At 37.8% G+C, this 12,208-nt stretch overlaps 1 protein-coding gene across 1 annotated transcript in view; it reads left to right on the top strand.

The window, feature by feature from the left end:
• Nucleotides 1-7,126, top strand: part of GPR63 (G protein-coupled receptor 63) — a 43,434-nt gene extending 36,308 nt beyond the window's left edge. Inside the window, exon 2 of the mRNA XM_045542281.1 lies at nt 5,255-7,126. Within this exon, the coding sequence (XP_045398237.1) occupies nt 5,402-6,661 (1,260 nt within the window). The 5' untranslated portion in view covers nt 5,255-5,401 and the 3' untranslated portion in view covers nt 6,662-7,126. The remainder of the gene's footprint in view (nt 1-5,254) is intronic.
• Nucleotides 7,127-12,208: the final 5,082 nt, after the last annotated feature.

Below are 12,208 nucleotides of genomic sequence, written 5' to 3'. Positions count from 1 at the left end.
TAAAAATATAAACATAATCCTGATTTATTTCCTAGTCATTCCTATATTTCTTATGATTGCTTTTTAAATGTAGTAATATGTTTTTGAAAATATGTGTGATATGTAAAAGAAAACAAACTAGGTGTTATGTTTTTCTCATACCAGTGACATTTCTGTACATTATTCTCAATTTTATAACATAGTATAGCAGCTAAGAGCAGACTTCCTAGGTTTAAATCTCAGCTTTACCCATTATTAGTTGTGTGGCCTTGGGCAAGTTATTTGACCTTTCCGTGCATGAGTTTCATCATTCTTAAAATGGGGATTATAACAGTAATAATCTTACAGAGTTGCTGTGAAATTTTAAAAAGCTACCATATATTCAAAGAACTTAAGACAGTTCTTTGATATTATACTCCCTAACAAAACTCAGGAGAAAAGAGGTTATTCTGTTTAAGAATACACATTGCCCCTGTGAGTACTTACTATCTTGCTACATCTGTTCCTTTATGATTCTGGGTACCTACACAACAAAATTCTAAGTGTTTTGAGTTCCCACTGTTTTTATTCCACATGTGTAACTACAGTGCATGTGATTATTAGCTTTCTGATTATTTTTCTCTGATATATGTAGGCTATTGTGTGAAAGAAGGGAGTCATAGGATACAAAGCATATTGATTTTATACTTAACAGTTTATTTTGATAAAATTGTCCAGGATATGGATGTATGCCAATCAGAACAAAGTCTCCAATCATGGAAGTCATACATGTAATCAACCTGTCACCAGGTCATGTTCCCAGGAGATGATGCTATTAATATATTCAATAAGTTGGGTTTTGGTCTCTGTGTTGCCCAGTTGAGTGCTCAGTGGCTATAGACAGATTGGTCTGGATGGGTGGAAGTCCATATTGCTGAGCCTGTGTACAACCTCCATCCCTTCTGCCATGGCCACTTTGTTCATAAGCCCTTTAAGGAAAGACAGGAGTGGAGAAAAAAGTTGATTGATCTCCCTAGAGTGGCTCATCTCGTCATCTACCTGATTATCAAGCTCCTTCTCTCTGAGGTTGCTATTTGGTGAGCATTTGCATGATCAGCCAGTGAAACCATGAGCCACTGTCCAGGAATGAATGTAGTTCTGTACTCTGGCATATCTTCTTCAAAATGACCAGGTATACTGTTCAAAGTTTTGCTCACCGGAAGGTTTTCCCTTGTCCTTCAGGCCCCTCAATGGGGCTGATGTGCTACAACTCTTCACCCTTGGGTGGCACCAACATATCATGTAGAACCATCTATAAATCAGGCCTAATTTTTTTCTTCTTTGGTTAACTGGTCATAAGAAACTCCTCTCAGTGAGACCATAGGTAAAGTTTAAAGAATCATTATAGCAAGAGTAGGAGCTATGGGAATCTGTGCTGCTTGTTCATGTTGCCTAACTGTGCCCTGAGTACCTGCCAGGCCTGATTTCATGTGTACCACTTCTGCTTAAAGTTGAAATGCTCTGTACACACCCCAGCTCTATAGCTTCAGAAGGTCAGACAGTACCGAGTTTATGTGGAACACTTATGCTGTATAACTTTGTTCCAAGATCCTAAAGGTCTGTGCTATGATTCACCTTTAAGGGGCCTGCCAAATGCCATATAGCATCCCTGCCTGCCACACTTACAACACCAGTACATCTTTTGGCTCATACAGCCCCAGTGGCAGAGCAGCTTTCATAGCAGCCTGGAAATGTTGCTGAGCCTTCCCTTATTATTACTTTTTACTCAAACCTGGCAGCTTTTCAAGCTACTTGGTAAATGGGTCAGAATACCACACCAAAATGAGATGTATATTGCCTCCAGAATCCAAAAAAGCCTACTATGTTCTATGTCTCTTCTTTAGTGGTAAGAGGAGCCAGCTATCACTGTAGAAGGGATATCTTGACATACTGCTAGACCCCTAGAAAATTTACAAAGATGGCAGCCTGTGAATTTTTCTAGGAATGCCCACCCTCTGGCACACATGTGCCTTACAAAGGTGTATAAAGGTAGTTATTACTTACTGTTCAGCCAGCATGTAATGGACAGCATGATATTCTATGGAACGGAAGGACAACCAAGTTTCCTGTGGATTAGATTATGACACTGTGCTGGAGGGTTGATAGAGCCCTGAAGTAGGACAGTAGGGTGCCATCTAGAGGCAAACTGCTTTAGGTAGCACATATAGAGAAAAACAGAATTTGACAGATCAATAGTTGTATACCAGATGCCAGGGAATATGTTGATTTGCCTCAGCAAAGAAACCACATCTGATACAGCAACTGCACTCTCCAAAATCCATCTGTTTTCTACAAGGCCAAATAGGCAACTTGAGTGAGAATGTGGTAGGAATGATCACCTTCATCCTCCAAGTTCTTGATGTTAACCCTAATCTCTGTAGTCTCTGCAGGAACGAAGTGTTGCTTTTGGTTTACTATTCTCATAGTTAGAGGTAGTTCTAGAGTTTGCACTTGACCTTTCCTACCATTATAGCCCTTGCTCCGTAGATGGGGAACCAGCGAGGGAATCTGCTGAGTTTGTCTGTTCTAACTCTGCCTTTCAGAACTGGTAGAATAACCGTGGCATGAGTTCTGGGGTGAGTGTATATGTGTGAATATATCATTGATGTACACATTTACATATAACATATAATTTAAGTTTTTCTTAGTTGGAAAATGTGGTAAGCATTTCCAACAATGGCAGATAAAGACTAGTCTAGATTAGATTTAATGTTAGGACTGTTGTGTAATTATTATTAATACCAACCTGAGCTAATTATCTGCTTTTCTCCTGCTGCTACTGTCTCATTCCTTTGGAAATACAAATTTTAAGTATAAAATTTTTATTTAATCTTGTATATAATTCAAAGAAACTTCAGGGCACAATGGTATTTGAGGAGAAGTCCTGAGAGGAAAGACTCTTTTAACCTAGTTACTGTGAGCATTCAAAAAGCACAAAATGTGATATATGTATACCATGGAGTTCTGCTCAGCCACAAAAAACAGTGGAGATCTACCACCTCTTGTATTATCCTGAATAGAGCTGAGCCCATTCTACTAAGTGAAGTATCACAAGAATGGAAAAACAAGCACCATATATACTCACCATCAAATTGGTATTAACCGACTTAACTGACCAACACTTAAGTGCACATATAGTAGTAACATTCATTGGGTGTCAGGTAGGTGGGAGGGGAGACGAGGGGATGGGTATATTCACATCTAATGAGTGCAGTGTGCAGTGTCTGGGAGATGGACATGCTTGAAGCTCTGACTCGGGTAGGGCAAAGGCAATATAAGTAACCTAAACATTTGTATCCCCAAAATATGCTGAAATATAAAAAAAACACTGCTTTGGTTGTTACACTTCTCAATAAGAAAAGAACAAAGGCCAAGGAATATTTACATTCCAGTGAGCCACAAGTACAATGAATGAAGAGCACTGTACCGATAGAGGGGCAAAGGCATTATTAAGTCTATGCATGCTTTTAAGTAGTTTCCTAATATTTTAAATTCAAGTTCTTTTTCTTAATGTTTAACTACAAAATTGCTTTTGTTTAATCCCTTTGTAGACTCTTTATATCTTAGGGAAATTGACCATTTATATTTAATAGGCACTGAAAAGTTGTTTAGAAGCTCTGTGTTCACGGGCTGCACTTGGCAGTGGGTGGGCTTCAGTATACAGGGTGACTGAGCACCAAGCTGGCATTTTTCTTGGGCTGCCATCAAATGTTAGTATCTAGTGTTTTTCTCCTTTGGGGCTGTTTAGTTACTGAAAAAGACGAGCCCTTCAGTCTTCTGCATGGGTAGTATATGCCCAGCTTCTGGCAGCCTGGGAACAGGTTGGAAAAAGGAACTAGGTTCTCAAGGTGAATGTGCATTTACTCAGTCCCCTTGTTTTCAGCCCTGTACTGATATTTTTGAGTTTGGTGCTTGTCAGGTTCGATTGTGCCATAGACTTGGGCTATTGGAATGGGGGTGTATGCTTTCATGTGATTGTTCAGAGGAGAGGAGAACTAGGTGCGGAGTGGGGTTCCAGTGGCTCTGATTTGCAGTCAGTTTTCCAGTTTTCAGCTCTTCCCACACTTTCTGTGGTTACTGGTATCCAGAGCTTCTTTGGGGATCTACAGGGTGTTTCAGTTTCCTTAAAGCATATTTCCCTGGTTAAGTTGTTCTCTGTTCTGCTTTCTTTAAGTCAGTTAACATAACACCAGCTGTTTTTTTCCTTAAAACATTAAAGAAAAAATTCCTTATCTACTGATGTGTCTGTCTTTCATTCATACTTCTTGTCCTTTTGGATTTACACATTTTGTTAAAAGAAAAATCCCTTTATCATCATTTCAGTGTGATTTCAAAGCTACAGTGTCAATGGTCAGTCTGCCATTTTTAACCAGAAATCAAGGAATCATTTGTTCATCCTTTTCTCTTTAGTGCCTGGCACATAGTAGGTTGTTAAATATTTGATGAGTAAATAATTGAATGCATTGAGTTAGAATTTTTTATAGTAATGGGAGGTTTTGATCACAGAAAAGATATTATGACTATATTTGTAAATATAACAACTTAAAAAGCATGTTTTAAATTATGATTGTGCTTTGGCTCCATTCCATTTTTGTTTTTGTTCCTCAACATGGTCAAAGAAACTAAATATTTTAAAGTGTATACTACTGCTGTATGGAAATACGTTTGTTTACTTGGTGAGACACAATTTTATCTGTTACATTAGGCTTAAGGTACACATTTGTCTATTTAATTTTTCTCTTGAGGTAGACTTGCATTGAGGCTGATTTATGTAGCAGTGCAGGCTTTATTCTGAATTATGTATATATTCAGAGTAGTTCTAAAGAGGCTGATGGTGATTATGGTGTAAAGCCTTCCAACTACTACCGCTCCCTCCCCATTGGCCCCTTTGTGGTTATGTTTGAGAGCCACTGCCTTAGTGTGACATCTTATCCAGGTAGGTGTTGCATTGCAAAATGAATATGTGAAGATGAATAAAATCTAGTAGGGGCAAAGAAATTAAACTATAAAAGTTAGCGTAACTAGTAAAATTGGTATTTTGAACAAATAGATCAGTATTTTCTTTATTCTTAAAGCCAGTCCTGGACAAGAAAGACAGGAGTGTAGAGAGAGACAAGTATGGTAGGGAGGGTTGAAAAGAGCAAACTGATCCTTCATGATGAAAGGTAAGAAGTCAAATGTTGTTATTTATAAATCTCATTTCTCATTTCCTTTTTGTGTTTGATTTTGTTTTCAGGCAAAAGGACTCCTGTGGAAGATGGAACTCATTGTCCATTTTCCAGAATGTGTTTCCAGGCCTATCAGTGGAACCTGATACTGCTCTGTGTTGAAAAGCTTGAAGAACGCCTGCATCTCTGCCTGCATCTTCCATCCTGCCGAAACCATGGTCTTCTCAGCAGTGTTGACTGCGTCCCATACTGGGGCATCCAACACTACGTTTGTAGTCTTTGAAAACACCTACATGAATATTACTGTGCCTCCACCATTCCAGCATCCTGACATCAGTCCGCTGCTTCGATATAATTTTGAAACCATGGCTCCCACTGGTTTGAGTCCCTTGACAGCAAATAGCACAGCTATGACCCCAACACCAGCAGTTTTTGAGAGCCTAAACCTCCCCCTCCAGATCATCCTTTCTGCTATAATGATATTTATTCTGTTTGTGTCTTTTCTTGGGAACTTGGTAGTTTGCCTCATGGTTTACCAAAAAGCTGCCATGCGATCCGCAATTAACATCCTCCTTGCCAGCCTGGCTTTTGCAGACATGCTGCTTGCAGTGCTGAACATGCCCTTTGCCCTGGTAACTATTCTTACTACCAGATGGATTTTTGGGAAATTCTTCTGTAGAGTATCTGCTATGTTTTTCTGGTTGTTTGTGATAGAGGGCGTGGCCATCCTGCTCATCATTAGCATTGATAGGTTTCTTATTATAGTTCAGAGGCAGGATAAGCTGAATCCATATAGGGCTAAGGTTCTGATTGCAGTTTCTTGGGCAACTTCCTTTTGTGTAGCTTTCCCTTTGGCTGTAGGAAACCCTGACCTGCAGATACCTTCCAGAGCCCCCCAATGTGTGTTTGGGTACACAACCAATCCAGGCTACCAGGCTTATGTGATTTTGATTTCTCTCATTTCATTCTTCATACCCTTCCTGGTAATACTGTATTCGTTTATGGGCATACTCAACACCCTTCGGCACAATGCCTTGAGGATCCATAGCTACCCTGAAGGTATATGCCTAACGCAGGCCAGCAAACTGGGTCTCATGAGTTTGCAGAGACCCTTCCAGGTGAGCATTGACATGGGCTTTAAAACACGTGCCTTCACCACCATTTTGATTCTCTTTGCTGTCTTCATTGTCTGCTGGGCCCCGTTCACCACTTACAGCCTTGTGGCAACGTTCAGTAAGCACTTTTACTATAAGCACAACTTTTTTGAGATTAGCACCTGGCTACTCTGGCTCTGCTACCTCAAGTCTGCATTGAACCCACTGATCTACTACTGGAGAATTAAGAAATTCCATGACGCTTGCCTGGACATGATGCCTAAGTCCTTCAAGTTTTTGCCGCAGCTCCCTGGCCACACGAAGCGACGGATACGCCCCAGTGCCGTATATGTGTGTGGGGAACATCGGACAGTGGTGTGAATATTGGAGCTATCTGACATTTTGGGTGATGGTTGTTGTTTATTGACTTTGAATTTTCTTTCACATAGCTTCTCCACTTACACTTATTGTTTTTTATAGGGTTTGTGTATGTGTCTGCAGTGTAAAGAAAGAATGGTAATTAGTTATGGTTTTGTTACCAAGCATACACAATAGGAAAGTGATCACAAATTTTACCTCCAGGGTTCAAGAAAAGTGGAGAGATATTTTTTTAATTGATTTTGTTTTTTTTAGTAGGAATCAGAATGATGCTTAATTGAGCCTGCAGTTACATTGAATTGTAGGTGTTCTGTATGCTGCTAAGATATGCTTAGTTGATTTTATCAATTTTTTTTTTCTGGAAGACACTGCTGCTTTTTGCCATCACATTGGAGCCAAAAACCCATACATCTCAGTCGATAAATATTTAGTTTTATTGAGAAAAAATAACCCAAGGGGGTTAGTGACATTTTAAAGGTCATTACTATTTACTTTGGTGCACTTTAAGAAACAATGTACAAATTAATTCAGTCATATTTTTCAGAATGTGTTCATGTTTTTATACATGCACATGTGCTTTAGGAAACATGTGCATTATCATTTCTGGGAAGATAATTTTTAAAAAAATGTATCTGCACCTACAGTTTTAAAGGAGAGGTCATAAAAATGTAGAAATTTTTCTAAGCACAACAGCAACTCTTCAGAGCAACAGGGCAAAATGGAGGAGACAACACTCTTGCAAATTTAAAAGGGGAATGCAGTGAGCAGGGTGGCTGTGGCAGGCTGTGGCAATTCCTTTTACTCAAGGGCTCTCGCCTGGTGTAGGGAGAAGGTGCTGCCATTTATGGACACCTACCATGTGCCAGGCACTGCGCATCATTTTACCCTCACAGGATCCTTTGAGGTCGGTATTATATTTTTCCCTTTTACAGATGAAGAATGCAGGTCTCAGAGAGACTAAAATCCTGCCTAAGGTTAGTGGTAGAGCTGGGATCCAAAAATCTGTCAGAATCCTGAGACTGTGCTGTTCTACTGTGCCACACAGACACCTCATTCAGTTTAGATGTTTCACATTCAAGAGGAAAGTCTGTATCCTTTAACTTTTTTTAGACTATAACCTTCTTTTTAAAAATACCTTTATTTTCTTATTACCAAAAGTAATATGAAATCATTACAGAATGTCTGGAAAATGGAAAAGAAAAAATAAGATCACAACCACCTTTTAAAGTGGAACTTAAAACACCTTAGATAAATAAGGCTATAAAGGAAATAAGGTCAATTTTCTGATTTGCAAAACAAGTGACTGACAATTACTGAGAATTGCAGCTGTATCTAGGTCTTGCCCCTGTGGGTTTGGAGGTTTCCAGTTGTCCATCTGCATTGGTTCTAAATGTTCTGGAAAGAACAGCGTTGTTGCCCCAGTGCTTGTCCTAAAAGAGATAGAGTTTGTGACCATGCTCAGAGGTGTGTCTCCTACAAAGAAGGGAAAATAAACCCTGGTCTGAGCCTAAAGCAAGTTTCAATAGGGCAGGTCTTCAGTTTCAAATTATTTTTCCTTACTGACTATCTGACCCCCAGTGCATCCAGGGCCTGGTCACCACTGGCCCACTTCATAACAGCCCATAGGGATAGGGCTGCAGACTAAGGCTGTAAGGGCTGAAAGTGTAGCCTCTTGGCTACATCATGGGCTAAATAGGTAAGTTAGCTATGGATTTATGCATCTTTTCAGAATTTTAGTGCTTTGTGAACCAGTGGAAAAAATAAGCTACTCTCTCTTTAGTTGTAAACCCAGAGAGTTGGATCAGATGAATCTCTAAGGTCCTGTATGACTCTAATGTGCTTTTTTCCAAATGAGAGTATGGATTTTTGAAGAGCCCAGCTGGCTTCAGCATCATTCTTTGGTCTCCAGTATTACTTCTTTACATTTTACTTCGTTAGCTATTTTTTAAAATTGAATGTCTGAAGAGCTCGTGGCACAGTATCCGGAGTTAGGACGTTGTAAGACTGATGACATCATGAAAGACCCAGGAAAGTTGCAGCGGTATTAGAACTCATCGTCCAGTTAAAGAGCTCTTTTGGGACTCAAGCATATTATTCAACATGTTGTTTTGGGATCATCTTCAGATGATAGTCACCTACCTCTTTAATTTCTAATTTATATTATTCACAGGTAAAATTGTTTTTGTCCATAGGGATTTTATAGGACATAAGCACTGTAGTAGATAGTAGTAGCACGTTGAAATGTATTATGCTTTCCATTTTCAATATAAACTGGATTTCAATAGGAATATTTTTGATTAGACTTTCTCTGAGGAAAGTCAGCATGATCTGTATTCATCTTACACATTGGTAGGTCATAAGACTCGTGTTGTGGCTGGAGTTGAAACTGAGCTTCGTTTCTTTGTTACTTTATGGGCAGTCTTTAGGTACTTTTACGCTGCTTAGTAGGCAGTGCTCCACGTGGTGAGAGCTCCGAGTGCCTGCTAAGGTGCTCCATGTTGGTGAAAGAAAACTGAGGGGCCTTTGTGAGAATCCAGCAACAGCGCCGAACAGCAGTTCTCTTTACACTGGATAATCTTGATGGGATGACAGTTTACACATCATTTTGGACATTTTTATTGCATATACATTTTGAAAGCTTTAAAAAACAAGTACTATGGTGCACCTTCAAGAAATTAGGTGCAAAAATCATGTGTTGCCTAATCCCCATATTCTCTTAAGGGGAAAAAAATACCACTACTAATTCTCACTGCTGACTGAAATAATCAGAAATGGGTTGGTTGTTAATTTTTGCTTTTCCTTCTGGCTAGTAAGTAGGAAGCATGGAAGAGATAATAGAATATTTGTGGTCAAAAGAAAGAGTCAAGAGAAATCCCAAATATGAATAGTTTGGAGTAGTGTTATTTAAACTTTAACATGTGTTTAGTTATCCCCAGGGGAGCTAAACAGTACAGATTCCTGGGCCCCCAGAGGGTCTTCCACTGGGGCCAGGAATGCACATTTTTATTTTGTCAAGTGCTCTGCCTGATTCTGGCTCAGGTGGTCGCTGGGACACACTTCAAGAAGCGTAGAAAATACATCTACTTACATATTGTGTGTTCTATCCCAACATGTTTGTTTTGGTTAGAGGCCATTATCTCCTAGGCACGGGTGGTCTGCATTGAGAGGAAATCTACATGTCGTTGTGCCTCATTTGCTGCCACCTGTGTTCCTGCTGGATCTTGCCAGTGTCAGCTCTGCTTTCTTTCAACTGGCAAAATTCTTATAAACCATAAAGTTTCACAGTAGAGCAAACAGAGTGACTTAATTGAAAGTCATGACTTTCAGAAGTCTAATTAGTCTAATATTTTCTTTTCACCTAGAGAGATGTCTATATTGTATGTAATCCCTGAAGAGTATGAGGAACATGTAAAGATTCATCTAATTCCTACTGCTCTGCTTATGCCAGTTGTGTTCAATGGAAGCATGAAGTAAAATAAAAGAACCTTTTTAATCTATGTATTTCTGTTGCTGATAAACCTATTTAATTTAATTTTTTTCTTGATCTTTGCTTTTGTTTACATGAAAATATTTATGTATATGTCACAGAAAAGTTTTCACTTGCTTGACATTTTATTCTACTATGATTCTTAGTTTAAGTTTAAAAAGCTACTAAATTCAAATTTACTTTGACAACCATAGTCCTGCTCAACTGCCTTCATTGAAAACTCAGTTTTTATAATAATAACTAAAAATAACAAAGCACATGTTTGTTATTGCAGGTAAATGGTAAAAAATTTCTTAGATATCTATTGGTACTAGTCCTTTGTAATTAAAATTAATTTATTTTACAGTAGTACCTGACCTGAATGAAAACAAACCAACCTTGAATTTTGGGTTGTAATATTAAATATCAAAAAGTATGGTTATTTGTGCATATTCTTATTACAACCAAATTGAGCTCCCAATAAGAAAATGAATAAATGTTTAACATTTCTAAAGTGGACTTTTTTTAAGAGACTATTGCATCTTATCTTAGAAAAGTTTGTCATGAATAATAATTTCTATTAAATTAAAATCCAAGGTTAGTTTCAAATCCTGTTTCCTTTGGGTTCTTATTAAATATTTTCAAATTAGCTCTCAAAGCCTATGTGCATGTAACTATAATTTAGTTTTAGAAGTACTCAGATTAGTTCAAGATGAAATGAAACTTGACAAAAAACTATTAGTATTAAGAAAGAGTTTTAAGAAATTCTATCTAGGAAAGTTCTGAAAATTTTACTACTGAATCATTTAAAATTAGATTGTTAGTTGGCCAAGCTATGACAATGTCTGCTTCTCTTTGATAAAATGATTTCATACTGCAATTCCATTTCTAAAATCTAAGGCCTTCTAAAATTCACTTATAAATCCATAGGAAACATCTTTTATTTATATATAAGTTTCAATTTTGTGCCAGTTAAACATGAGGGTTTTCTTTTTCATACATATGCAATAACTAAATATAGTTCTTTTTAGGTTACAAAAAAAGGTTGATTTACAAAAGAAGGTTGTCATTGAATCTGTGCTTGATATTTCCTTCTGAAATGGAAAGGTAAGAAAGATATAGCAAAATAGAGTAACATGTTGAATTAAAAGCATATTCACATCTAAGAAAATAATGAGCCCCACTCAATTCATCCATAATAAAGAGAACCCTTATGGAGCAATTTCTATCTTAAATATCAAGGCACAATTAGATTTAATGCAAAAAAGAAAAAAATAAATATTTCATGGCAGTATCAGTCAAGGTTTAGCCAGAGAAGCAGAATTAGTAGGAGACATTTATTGCACAGAATTAGCTTACAAGATTGTAGGGCTGGCTAGGCAAGTCTGAAATCTGGGGCAGGCTTTCAGGAAGGAAAGATGAGAACTCTAAGGCCCAGACTGCAGGTGTTGTCCGCAGGTATAATTTATTCTTCCTCAGGGAGGCCTCAGCTCTGCTCTTAAGGCTTTTCAACGGATTGAATCAGGCCCACTCAGATTACCTACGCTAATCTTAGTTAATGTGGACTGATTATAGATTTTAATCACATCTTCGAAATACCTTCACAGCAACACTTAGATTAGTGTTTGGTGGGGCTATAGTCTAGCCAAATTGACTCATCAAAAGACCATCCCAATGTTTATTTCCAAATTTAAAATACTATATGAAATAAAATCTTTCTATGATGCTGGAGGTGGTGGTCCAAAAATTCAATCACATAAATCTTAGTGTTGAATAAATGGGAGGTTAAAAAAATGACCAGGTTAAACTTGTTGTAGAGTATGGGATACACATTGACTGCGTTATATTCAAACATGCATAATCACAGGGCACCATATTTTTCTTTTTCACTTTATCTATTTTGAGAAAGGTAGTAGTAATCAATTGATCAGATGATTATATAAACCATTGTCCTTTCTATATAAACTTCCATTATCCATGATAACATGCCAGAGGTGATACTTTTCTTCTAAGGAATTTGAAAGTATTTATAATTATAACAATATTAACTCTAAACATAAAAATACAATAATAGAATAATAATG

Source organism: Lemur catta, chromosome 2, assembly GCF_020740605.2.
Source record: "Lemur catta isolate mLemCat1 chromosome 2, mLemCat1.pri, whole genome shotgun sequence".
NCBI lineage: Eukaryota > Metazoa > Chordata > Mammalia > Primates > Lemuridae > Lemur > Lemur catta.
This window is presented reverse-complemented; position numbering and strand designations above follow the sequence as displayed.